This window comes from Melanotaenia boesemani, chromosome 16, assembly GCF_017639745.1.
Source record: "Melanotaenia boesemani isolate fMelBoe1 chromosome 16, fMelBoe1.pri, whole genome shotgun sequence".
Taxonomy (NCBI): Eukaryota; Metazoa; Chordata; class Actinopteri; order Atheriniformes; family Melanotaeniidae; genus Melanotaenia; species Melanotaenia boesemani.
The window spans coordinates 14566869-14579218 of NC_055697.1; the positions used below are offsets into that span (position 1 = coordinate 14566869).

Sequence of the window (12350 nt, forward strand, 5' to 3'; positions counted from 1 at the left end):
TTCTACAAGCTGCTGAATTTAGGGGTTTATACTTAGTTATTTCACACCGTTTATGCTTTGTGGTTGCAGTTTTTGTTTAATGAATTAGGACTTGGTGTGAAATGTTTTGCTGATGTTTGTGTGAGGTTGGATTTATTCCATTTTTAGGGCCTGATAAAGGCCAGATTATTTGTCCTGATTCGTGAAACCATCAAAATGATGTCCGAGAATCACATCCAGAAATACTTCAGTATATTTCAGTGCTTTTGTAACCTCACTCTGTCATCATTCCTTCATAACTTGATTGATAGTTGCTCCATTAAGCTGCATCAACAAATAGGACATCATTTCACACTGAGCTGACAGCTGTGGTCATTGGTTTTCCATAGCACTATAGCAGCCACTCATCGTCTTTCCTTCTTTTCTTTCTCTGCAGAGGCAACAATCCTCAGCTATGATGGCAGTAAGTTCATGAAGGTCCAGCTTCCAGTGGTGATGCACACAGAAGCTGAGGATGTGTCTCTTAGATTCCGCTCCCAGCGAGCTTATGGGATCCTAATAGCCACCACATCTCGGGATTCTGCTGACACCCTGCGTCTAGAGCTGGAGGGGGGTCGGGTCCGCCTGACAGTCAATTTAGGTAATGCCTTGGATGTACACACACTGCAGCAGCAAAGACAAATCCAGCTTGATATCACTTTAAAATGAATTCCAATTCCCCCTCGCACAGACACCAGCTATTCTTATTTACTTTTTGAATAGAAGGGGAGGTTATACAGACTTTCAAGGTCTGAAGTCTGCGGCTCTAGGCTCACTGCCAGTTGAGCACACAGCTACCTTTGCCCAACAGGGAATGCTCGCTGCCCACTCTTTGCAATAACATAGTTGACTGCAAAAGATGTGTACTGCTATGAAAGAAATTGTCCTTATTGCACAAACATTTGCTTGTGTTGCTGTTTCATTTCAAATTTCAAATGTATGAAAATGTAATAATCTTTTAGGGTACATTCACAAACCTCAACCCGACTCTTGACTCTCTCTTTAGAATCTTTCAACCTGGAAGAGTTGGAGTAAAGATGAAAAATGTAGGGAAACAATTTAGGGAATGACATACAAATTTGTACGAAAGTATTATTTAATTTTATTTGATTTGGTTGTTGGTTGCCCAATATGTCTATTTATTTCTGTTTATAAAACTTTACCACCCAAGAATGCCAAGTGCATCAGCTGAACCTCATCCAAATTATACTACAGCCAATCAATTCAGATTACAGTAGTTCAAGTGGTGAAGGAAAGTTTGCATTCCACGCTTACATAATATACCAGATTGTCAAAACACCCACTCCAGCTGAGATTCATCCTTTTGTCATTTATATGAGGCTGGTATTTCCTCTGGAGATGGAGTGTATGATATTGCAACTCCCTGCACTGGTAATTTAATGCAAAACAGTCTTACATTTAGAGGTTTGGCCCAACAACATCCTGCACAGACATATTTTTTTAAATGATTTTATCCACCTATACCCTTTTATCATGTTCGGAGGAATACATGAGTGCACAAAAAGTGGAGACTAAAAGAGACATGCCTCTGCCTGAAACAAAACGTGAAAATTAAAAAGACATTGACATTCAGGCTTTCTTGTGTGAGAATGTATGTGTGCTTATATGCACATGGAAGAATCCACTGATGCCTGTGGAAAGTTTGAGATGTCTTAAACACTGCAGTGTTGCAGAAATGATAGCCATCTATTTCTCCTTTCCACTGGCTAAACAGAAATGGGCTCCCTAAGTGGAGCCATTTAGCTGTGCATGCAAAGCAGACAAGTCTGTCTGCTGTCAGCCTCAAAAAGAGCACGTGTCCCAACGCAGAAGACAACAGCGCCACACCCTGACAGAGCTGACAAGTTAGATCACTGCAACTTCAAAAAGATGCCCTCTGATGAAAACAACAGGCTACCCTATTGTGTTTTCTTTTGAAATCTTTTTGACACATTTAAGTGTCTTTGGAGTTCATCTCTGGCCAGGAGCTCTTGAAGCCTGTCTTCCTTGTCCCTCCTTCAAATAAGCAGAGCATTCCCTGTAAGGGTAGGCAAGTGTTGGTCTCTGGCTGTTTGCAGCCACTTTTCTGCTGTGGTTGACAACACATGACAAGCAGGGCCAAGTAGGAAGGAAGGGTGGGAAGTCGATTTGGGTCACCTTTCTCTGGGCACAAGCTCAGAGTTGGAAATGAAAGAATAAAGTAACTTACAGAGTTGGATCGATATGGGATTTGATACAATAATGCCAAATTGAATTTTAGTGGTAGAATTAGGATGATATGTTTATAGTAGGGATACACAATATTGGATTTTTGGCCAATATTCAATATGGATACCAATAAATGATAAACGATACCAATATTCTTCCCCCCAAAAAAGAGAAAAAAAATAAATGCATGGAATATCTAGTTTCATCTGTATTCCTCGGTATCTTTCTGTAATAAAAATGATGTCATATAAACTCTATGTGCAAAAAAAGAAAAATATTTCAGCTTGCATTGTGTACAGCATGTCAAATTAAATCATGATAATTGTTATATATATCTAAAAGAATATAACTTTAGTGCTGCATCTAGTTGTTTTACTGATTTTAAACTAGTATCAGTAAAAGATGGACTTGTATATTATGAGCACCTTTTTGTATGCAGACGGTATTAGCATGAAGCAGAATGTCCTGGTCTCAGTGGTAAAACGCTGTGCCTCCTTTAAAAACTATTGGAAAAAATGTTCAGAATAAATAAATAGAAGCAAGCACATTAAAAGCACATTCTAGGTACTATCAACAAAATGTACTGGTAATGAAACACGTAATATTGTGTTTATATTTTTATGGCAGATGCAGCAGCATAGAGAATGTTCATTTGAAACAAACCCATCATAATTTATAAGCTGACCATATGTTTCATTTGAAAACCTCAACAAGCTGTCAAATAAATTAGCAGAGGGAAAATGTGAAAAGTGGAAGAAAAACTAAGTTCAGTACCTAATTAAATTTAATTCCTTATTTTTTATATTAGTCTGGAATACACTGCTCAGTTTCATACAACCGTCATGTGATTTAGTTATTTGTGCAATGGTTTAAAAATCCCACGACAGTGTTTTAAAGATGATCTTGCATCAGCAGGTAGATGAATAGATGGATGGATTTACAGATGGAAAGAAAGGTAAAGTTAGAATACCTTCCAGTTGGCCCTGTATGACCCTGACCAAAATCTGATGACGTCACCTAAAAGTAAACACAAAAGTCCAACAGTTTGCTGTGGAAAAAAATTGGCTGCATGAAAAGACAATACAATATAAAATAAACTAAAACCTTTTTCCTACTGACTCTATTCTACATTGCTGGAACAGGTAATAATATAAATTATTCAGTACTGCAGTGCTTTTACCAGCTTGCTGCAGCTCGAGGTTATGGGTGAGAGCATCAGAGGACGGACAGTGTCCATGTGTGTGTCCCCAGAGGGGTGGACTGTATGCTTTAATGATGTCTGCAGCTGTAACATTGAAAGATGAATTTATCTCTCATCTATTCTTCCCCATCTAGATTGTATCAGGATTAACTGTACATCCAGTAAGTGACTGTTCATCTTTCTTCTTCTTTTCTTTTCTTCTCTTTCTCTAACTCTTGCTGTTTTTTATTCCGTATGTTTTCACAGTCGTTTGCTTTTTATTTTCTTGGTGTAATAATATATGATCCTGAAATTAAACCTCTTAAAACTATAGTAATGGGAATTGAATCAAAGTGTATTGAGTCTTGCGTCGGTATTACACGTCATTTAAGCGAGTTTCAACAGATACAGGAACATGAATTCTTGCTGATGTCTGGAAATACAAATGAGCGGGGGAGTGAAAATGGAGGGAGGCTTAAATTAATGACAAACCTGAATATGGCAGTCAGCTGTTATTGTACACACTGAGCTGTTTCTAATTAATGAACCTTTTCACTCTTGAATTCAGGTGGCATGCTATAGTAGTGCAGGCATTTTAGACATGCATGATTTCACTGTCTCCCCTTGCTTTCTTATCTTCTTTCTTTTTCCCTTTTTTTTGGTTTAATTTCCTCTTCAGTATTTCACGCCAGTTGTAAATTGATGAGGCCATTCAAAGTGCAGAGGAAATACAGAGTGTGATTTTATTATTGTCATTAACCTGCCTCACAGAGCAGAAAGAAAGGGATGAAACAGGAGGGAGAATGAATATATCCAGCACGGTTGATACATGTGTGTGTGTGTGTGTGTGTGTGTATGTGTGTGTTTAAACTAAAGGGTTACATTGCAATATTTTGGGAGGTAAATGTCCCTGACATTTATTATTCAGGAACACTGATGAATTAATAATTACTTCTCTAGAGTCATAATCCGTGAACTGTTTGTCTGATTAATGAATGTGAAGAGACACCAACAGAAATTTGGTTTAAGCAAAACAGTTTAAGCAAATATAATAGACACACACACACACACACTATATATATATATATATATATATATATATATATATATATACTGGTGTCTGAAAACACCAGTGTTGGATCTATTTATGTGAGAATGCTACAGTAGTTGAAGGTCACTGCTTGATGAGAAGTTGAGTCATACACAACAAAACGCCTCCACACACAATCACATGATGTGACCTCCAGACATGCTTTTGCAAGGCAACCCTTCTTAACACCTTTCTAAATGCTAAATAGCATTGTTCGTGCATCTTGAATTGCATCCCTTGTTTGTGTATGCAGATAAAAAGCTCTAATTCCCTCATCCACCTCCTTAAAAGGTCACTCTCACATTATGAGGATAGTGTGAAGGCATAATCTGTGCATACTCACACATCATTGGATGTTCTGATATTTCATATTTTAATCAATTTTTTTTCCACTCTATCTCTATCTTTATTAATTCTGCAACTATAAACTAGATATATAAATCTGTAATTATCAAGTAGCCTATGCAGTGGATTAAGACTGAGAGCTTTATATTGTAAAGTTGCTTTAATCACTTAAGAGGAGCAGTTTTTAAAAGGCTTTTTTTTGCAAAATTTTAATGTTATTTAAAAATAGAGTGTTGGATCTAATTCACATGCTAAAAATCAATAATATTTTGATCCTGCCAGCATGTGATTATGTTCTAAAAGGAAACCATTTAAGTAAATTGTAGAACACAGAAACAGCAGGTGTCAAAGGAAAAATGTACAATTTAAGTTCTTGGAAAGTACTGTGTTAAGCCAGTACATTTCCACTCATGAAAAATTAGAGTCCAATTCATTTCTTTTTCTAGACTGTTATTTTTTCTCCTTTTTATTTATTTTTTTATTGTTAATTAATGTGCCTTGTCAGGCGCTGCAGCTCCGGTCATCTTGGTAGATGAGGAATTTCAGCACAGACTCAAAGAACACATCACTGTCAATTAGGAACCGAGGCTCCCTGGGGCTGCCCGGAGCTGTCTGAAGACAACACTGCCACTTGGACTTAAACACTGTTAACAGGCACTGAGAGACACCAAACTAAAAATGCAAATTGAAAATATCTTGCGACAGATTTTCTATTTTTTTTCCGCAAATGGCTCTGCCATTAAACAGTAGGTGAATCATGCTTTACAATGTACTTTAGCCAGGATGTGGATATGAGGGCATTTTAATTTGATTATTCTCTCCAGGAGAATATCACCATCTCAGGCATCATCTTGAGGTACTTCTTCTGTAACTTATACTGTTCACACATTTGTGTTTGGTGTTGTTTTTTTTATTCATGTGGCATAAAAGAGCTCCCGAAAACTTTTTTACAGTTGTATTACACCTTTGTGTTTGTTAGGCTTAATAGGAGGATGCATTTGGGGTGCGGTACTTATTGCTTTATCATCCAAAAGACTTTGGTTTATTTGCTACAATTATTGAGCAGTGGATTTTTGCACCACTCAGGGGTTTGCTGAATTTAAATGGAAATTGTCTGCATTTATTTAGTACATTCTTTCTTTTGCTTTTTACACACACTGCTACAGTGCTGAGCTAATTCAGTACATTGAGCTTAATTCTCTTTTTCATGTATCTCAATATCAATTTTTAATCTTAATTTTTCACATGTTTCATAAACATCTTACAGGGGTTGCAATAAGATGCAAATAGTTAAACAACATTAAAGTGCCTTCATTGTAACCAGTGTCTAGTAAATAACTACTAGAAAAAACCACTAACACACTTTGAATTAAGGGACATTTATCTCTTTATTTATTTACCTACTATGGCTGCAGTGACTTAGTCAAGTAAAACATTTCTGTAATGTTCCTCCTTACAAATGGCGTACATGTGGACTTTATTGTCAAGCCTACTGGTAGCGAATTTGATAACTTGGTCATTGCTAGGAATTAAAATATCCATTATGTGATGTCGATTTGATTGATTAATGTTGAAAATAACCCAACACTGTTAATGTTGAAAAATAAACTGTTAATACAAATTTTGTAAAAAAACAAAAAAAAAAAATTATTGATCATCAGTTATTGAAATGACATTATTTAACTTGTAATAATTATCTAAGCTGTGCACCCTGCATGTTAGCCCAGTTATGTTCTTCCTATTTCATAGCATTTGAGTGCTGTTACTTGCTGCTTTGTCAGTGATCTCATTTTTCCTCCACCAATATGAGTCACAGTGTCGAGGAAGGTAGCACCAGCATCTGGCCTGTCATCCAGCTAGCCTGAGCTGATTGAGTAGATAATTGCAACGTCCAATGCCATACTGTGTCACACCCTGCTCACATAGACTTGAGGTCGGGGAGGTTGGTAGAGTTCGCTATTGATCCATCACTGCAGATAGATCACCAACAGTTATGGCCCTGAACAAAATTTCACATGGCAAACTAAAAGCCTGTTGAGCAGTTAGTTGATTTGGCTACAGTCTCCAGCATAGGTGTTAAACCAGCACCTATACTACTGGATGTTGTGCAGGAATATTCGTGTTGATACAATTGCACTCTTTTCTCCCTCTCTCTTTCTCCTCCTTGGAGAGCAACAAGGACAGAATGATGGAAGGCAAAGATCAAGCATGCTTTCAAGTCCAACTCCATCCCATTATTTCATATCTCTCCTCCTTAATCCCTCGCCAGTCGTCTGGTTTCAATCCTGCCCCGGTGTTTAGTGCTTACAAAGCAGAACTGTGCCTCTGAGATTGAGTGTGTCCCAGTACTTTGGCATCCTCAGATTTGCATACACATTGCACTGGAGCTTTGAAGATTGCAGAAAAGCAGGAAATAAATAGCCATAAATGGGTTCAGGCGAATGAATCTGGCACCCGTCTGAAATGCTCCCCACAGCGGGCAAGGTATCCAGTGCCTGGGGATTTTAATACTGTCACAGTGGCATGCCCTCGTTGGCCTATTTTGTTATGTGTGCCCAGCAGGAGAACATCAGAGCTATATAGCAATTCAAAGATGCCCTGGACCAGAGGCTGTATGAAAAAATAATGTGTTGCTCCAGTTTGACCAATGTTGGAATTTCTTATTAGCGTGGTGTTTTCGTTCTGCGGATAACAGAGATTTGGAACAATTTCTCAGGTTTTTATTCAATTCTAAATCTCTTCCTAAAGGTTTTTGGCAACAGTGATTCTGTGACATCTCCATCACTGCCTGCGAGCAGTTACACATGTCATGCAATATTAACATGATGGTTTTGGAATTCAGAGAAGGGATGATAAAAATGTTCTGTTATTTTTAAGTTAATGTTGTTCAATTAGATGATAATTTGGTATTATAAATTGCTTTAATGAAAGTGCATTTGAGTTTTTAAGGCAATTAGTGATATTTTACTTGAGGTGTAGGTAAAATCACATTCTGTATCCCCTGCTTTTTTCCCCCCCCTTGGCTGGGTTTGGAGGTATTTTATTAAGCTTTTCTTCACCATTCAACAAGCTGCTCTTATTGTGCAAGTATTTCCTTCAGAACCATTATTTTATTTCATATGGTGGATATTGGACTAATCAAATACAGAGTTACACCAAGAGAGAGGTGTTTAGCTGAATACCTTGCTCAGTCGTAACCCTTTGGTAGCTATTTGCTGCCACCAAGTGGTATGACAAGATTAAAATATATATATTGAGAGGGAAAAAAGGAATGATTCATGTATTTTGTTTTATGTTTACAATAATCAAAGGAGTTAAGCATTTACAGAAATACAAATGTTGTTGCAACATCCTGATTGCTGTGTTCTCTTGCTTCAGTGATAGTGGTGTTTAGTGGGAATCAGGAAATTTGATGCCCTGTCTAATGATGCTGCAAATGCAAGTCAAAATAATGTGTTTTTATGGAGCATTAACTATGTTTACCTTAATGTTTCCTGCCTCTGTCCAATTGCCTCATTTATTCACTGTCTTTCTTTCTTTCTTTCTTTCTTTCTTCTCTCTCTAATTCTGTTTATATCCTCTATTTTCCTGCCTCTCTGTCGTGTGTTTGTGTGTGTGTGCGTATGAGTGTGGTTACACATGTCTGTTAACAGTTGTTTGGACTGTCCTGCAGGCAAAGGTCCAGAGACCATTTTTGCGGGTCAGAACCTAAACGATAATGAGTGGCACACTGTACGTGTGTTCAGGAGAGGCAAGAGTTTGAAACTGACCGTAGATGATCTTACACCTGTGGAAGGTACTTCTTGTCTTTTACTCTTCAGACAGTTTCTTTCTCATATGAACTGTGATATGTTATAACCTTTTCTGGACTCCCAGAGCTGATGTAAGATGCAGTAAAATGCTGTAAGTGTACTATGCAATGCTCTGATTAGGTGCTGAGTTGTATATTTGGAATAAAAAAGTACTTGAATAATTTTTAACTAGAATATTTTCTTTCATAATACTGCCTAATACATAGCCTCTAAAATGTTTTAATGACTGTCAGAGTTTAATTTATGGTGTTAACTGTTAAGTGTTGTATTCATACTCAGAGGATCAGGTGTGAACCTCTTGTTTCCAAAGCGGTGCCCTGTTAAGTGTCACTTTAGTAACATCCTTTCTCCCTCCCCCCTTTTGTGGATCAAAGGTCAAATGGCAGGTGATCACACCCAGCTGGAGTTCCATAACATTGAGACGGGCATTTTGACAGAGAAACGCTTCATGTCCATGGTGCCTTCCAACTTCATTGGCCACCTCCAGAGCCTCTCCTTCAATGGCATGGCCTACATAGACCTCTGTAAAAATGGTGACATTGATTACTGTGAGCTCAATGCCATGATTGGCTTCAAGAACATCATTGCTGACCCCGTCACCTTCAAGTCACGCTCCAGTTATGTGACTCTCACTACTCTGCAGGCCTACTACTCCATGCACCTTTTCTTTCAGTTTAAAACCACCTCCCCTGATGGCCTCATCCTGTATAACAGCGGGGATGGAAATGACTTCATTGTGGTGGAGTTGGTCAAAGGGTAAGTAAATGCATCCCTATGATATTTGAGTATTAGCACAGAAACTTGGAGTGAGTTGCTTTTTCTCCCAGCTCCTTTCACTTTTGCCACATAAAGCATTGAGTGCTTAAAATGGTATTTTTAGAGATTAAAGTGACAGTTTGTCATTTCTGCCAGCAGAGTTGAATCTTCTACAGCGCTTTTGAATTGCTCTGCCAACATGTTATCAAATAACAATGAACCAGTACTAAAAAATGTGTCAGGTACTGAGGATTGTTTTTATCTAACTGGCAGTTATGTTTCAGTTTTGCAGCTGTAGCTGTCAGTACTCTTTGCATACACTTTACATTTGTAAGACAGACACCAGCAAATATGAAAAGCTGAAAGCTTTAAACTCACATTTGTGAAGGTAAAGTTTATGTAGGAATATACGTATAAATGGATTATGGTTTTAATAATCTAACTTTTATACACATGACAGTTGTCAAACAGAATATTCTCTTTTACAGCGTTTTATGCTAGTACTGTGGAACTTTCTATTCTTCTTATCACCTCAGTACCAGCATATTTACCAAGAGAGCTGTCAGCTATTACTGAGCTTTTTAATCTTCATGAAGGCACAGCTAATACCCAACATGAAAGAGAATCAACTACAGAAGAATGTATTTGTTATTGCTGAAATCCGGCTATGGAATAACCTTCTAAGTGAGGCCTGAAGTTAGGCCATTCAATGTGCAAAACATTGAAGTCATAAATTTTAATTAAATGAGCATACATTGCCTGTAAACCAAATAATTAAAGGCTGATTTGTTCAGCACAGCCCAGAACCCTTTAAGTCTGCTACCTGCCATTAATTAGCCTTTTTAAACAGCTGCACTCTCTAATACTCTTTTGAACATACATTCACACATCATCACCTACGCCATGCACATTTACTCCTGCTACAGTTTTAAGATGTTAATTATTCTTTTCCACTCACACATGCTGTATTTTTATTTTTCTCAAAATGGATATGATCTGTTAAGAACATGGAAACAAATCAGGGTTTTGAAAGCAGTTGAGTTTGTTTTGGTTGTCTGAAATAACATCTGTAATTGTATGTTGCCATACTGTTACGTCCACTCATACCATTAAAAAATCTGCTTCCAGTTACCTTCACTATGTGTCAGACCTGGGGAATGGAGCCCACTTGATCAAAGGCAACTCAAATAAACCACTGAGTGACAACCAGTGGCACAATGTCATAATCTCCAGGGACACCAACAATCTCCACACTGTCAAGATTGATACCAAGATAACTACACAGACAACCACAGGAGCTAAAAACCTGGACTTAAAGGGTCAGTATATATTTATAGATAGATTTTTTAAATACCCAATAAGTTGGAGACACATGACTAAACTGGGAGAAACAGGTTTGTAGCTGAAATATTATTTCAGTGGAAGAAATACAGCAGCAGCGCAGAAGAAGACTCATTACAGCACCAAATCAGCCTTAAGGGACATTGTGTAAGAAATTACTGCCATCTAATGTTGGAATTGTGAATCACATTCTAACATTTAGTGCATTCTAGCGCCTCACTTTCTCAAACTTGTATTGCAACAACGGTAGCTGGCGTGTCTCAGAGAGCCTCAACAAGACCGATGAAAGCACCCGATAGTTCATGGAGTGTTCACTCAGGTGAAAAGGTTTGTGATTTCATAAATATTGCACAGTGCATCCCATCAAGCTGTCAGATATTGTCCCTCTGTGTTTCGAAGGAAGAATGGTTCTCACCGGGGGAACAGATATCAATGGATAACTGGGCTCAATTCTACCAGCTTTTTGTCACAGTTAAAGCCAGCTTGTAAAGCCTTCTCACCAGCTTTTAGTCCGGCTTTATCGCAACTGAAAGCCGGCTTTCACCGTTACTATGAGAGGGACTGGAACCATGTAAATATACACTTCTGTACCAACCAAGCTAGTGTATTTTAGCAAGATCTACTGTTATGTATTCATGGTAATGAGCAACACTGCCTAATAAAACCAAATGGAAAAAAGTTAGCTTTAGGCTCATTTAAGCAGGACCGTTGACTTACTTGTTGAGGAGAAAGGTGACAGCTTCAGCATCCCTTTTAAAATCTTTCTCCTTCTTGAGCTCCTTCCACCTGGGGAAGGCTAGCCTGATCCTCCTTTTTGTATCGTATGGTCACGCCCCTTTTATGATGGTGATGGTGAAAACGGTTCCCGTGCTGCTGCAGCATATGCATGGTCTTGTATTTTTGTGACTATAACCGATTTTCCAGGTTGCCGGGGTTGTGAGCCACTCTCGTTTATCTTCCCCTACTGCGTCTTAATATATGTGCGCTGGCTCGCAGGGATTATGCATTGGTGCTATTTGTCCTTTGCTGGTGGCTTTAATGTCAAGATGGCAGACCATCATGGGGCTGCCCTACCGGCTTACCCGCCACATGTATGAACAGATCTAAAAATCTTCGCTCATGACAATGTTTCAGATCATTAGCAGAGGTCATAATACACCAATGATAACACATATATACATGCAGACATTAATTTTAGCCAGTAAACAACAGAAAATGTTACACAATGTCCCTTTAAGAAAAAGTTCACCTGCTTATAGGCTAATGATGTGCATGTGGAGGAGGGTGTTCAAAGAAAAGACTGTGTACACTTTACAGACCAGCCTTGGATAAAAGGTATTTGAAATAATTATCTATTAGCAACATAAAGAAAAAAAAAAAAACATAACTGGAAGGATGTTGGTTTAATTAATTAGTGTTCCACCTTGAAGAATGTTTTGTGTTCTTTAAAAAATGTGACATGAAAAATAAAGAAAGAAAATAATTAAATAAAATTGAAAACGTTTCTAAAGCGAGGGTGATTATATTAAAGCCTCTGTACTCTACCTCAATTTGACTGTGAGAAGCTAATTAATTTATAGTGACAAACATGATAAGCTAA

The 12350-nt window shown here is 37.9% G+C and overlaps 1 protein-coding gene across 27 annotated transcripts in view; it reads left to right on the forward strand.

Moving 5' to 3' along the window:
* LOC121655283 (neurexin-1a) overlaps positions 1-12350 on the forward strand; it is a 275419-nt gene that overhangs the window by 146332 nt on the left and 116737 nt on the right. For 22 of the 27 annotated variants that reach the window (XM_042009831.1, XM_042009843.1, XM_042009825.1 and 19 more), the window contains 5 exons: positions 416-619; positions 3562-3588; positions 8515-8637; positions 9028-9409; positions 10538-10728. In XM_042009831.1, coding sequence (XP_041865765.1) covers positions 416-619; positions 3562-3588; positions 8515-8637; positions 9028-9409; positions 10538-10728 — 927 coding nt within the window. Of the gene's footprint in view, positions 1-415; positions 620-3561; positions 3589-6184; positions 8638-9027; positions 9410-10537; positions 10729-12350 lie in introns of those variants that run through there. The other 5 variants (XM_042009845.1, XM_042009846.1, XM_042009836.1 and 2 more) reach the window with 2 other exon arrangements.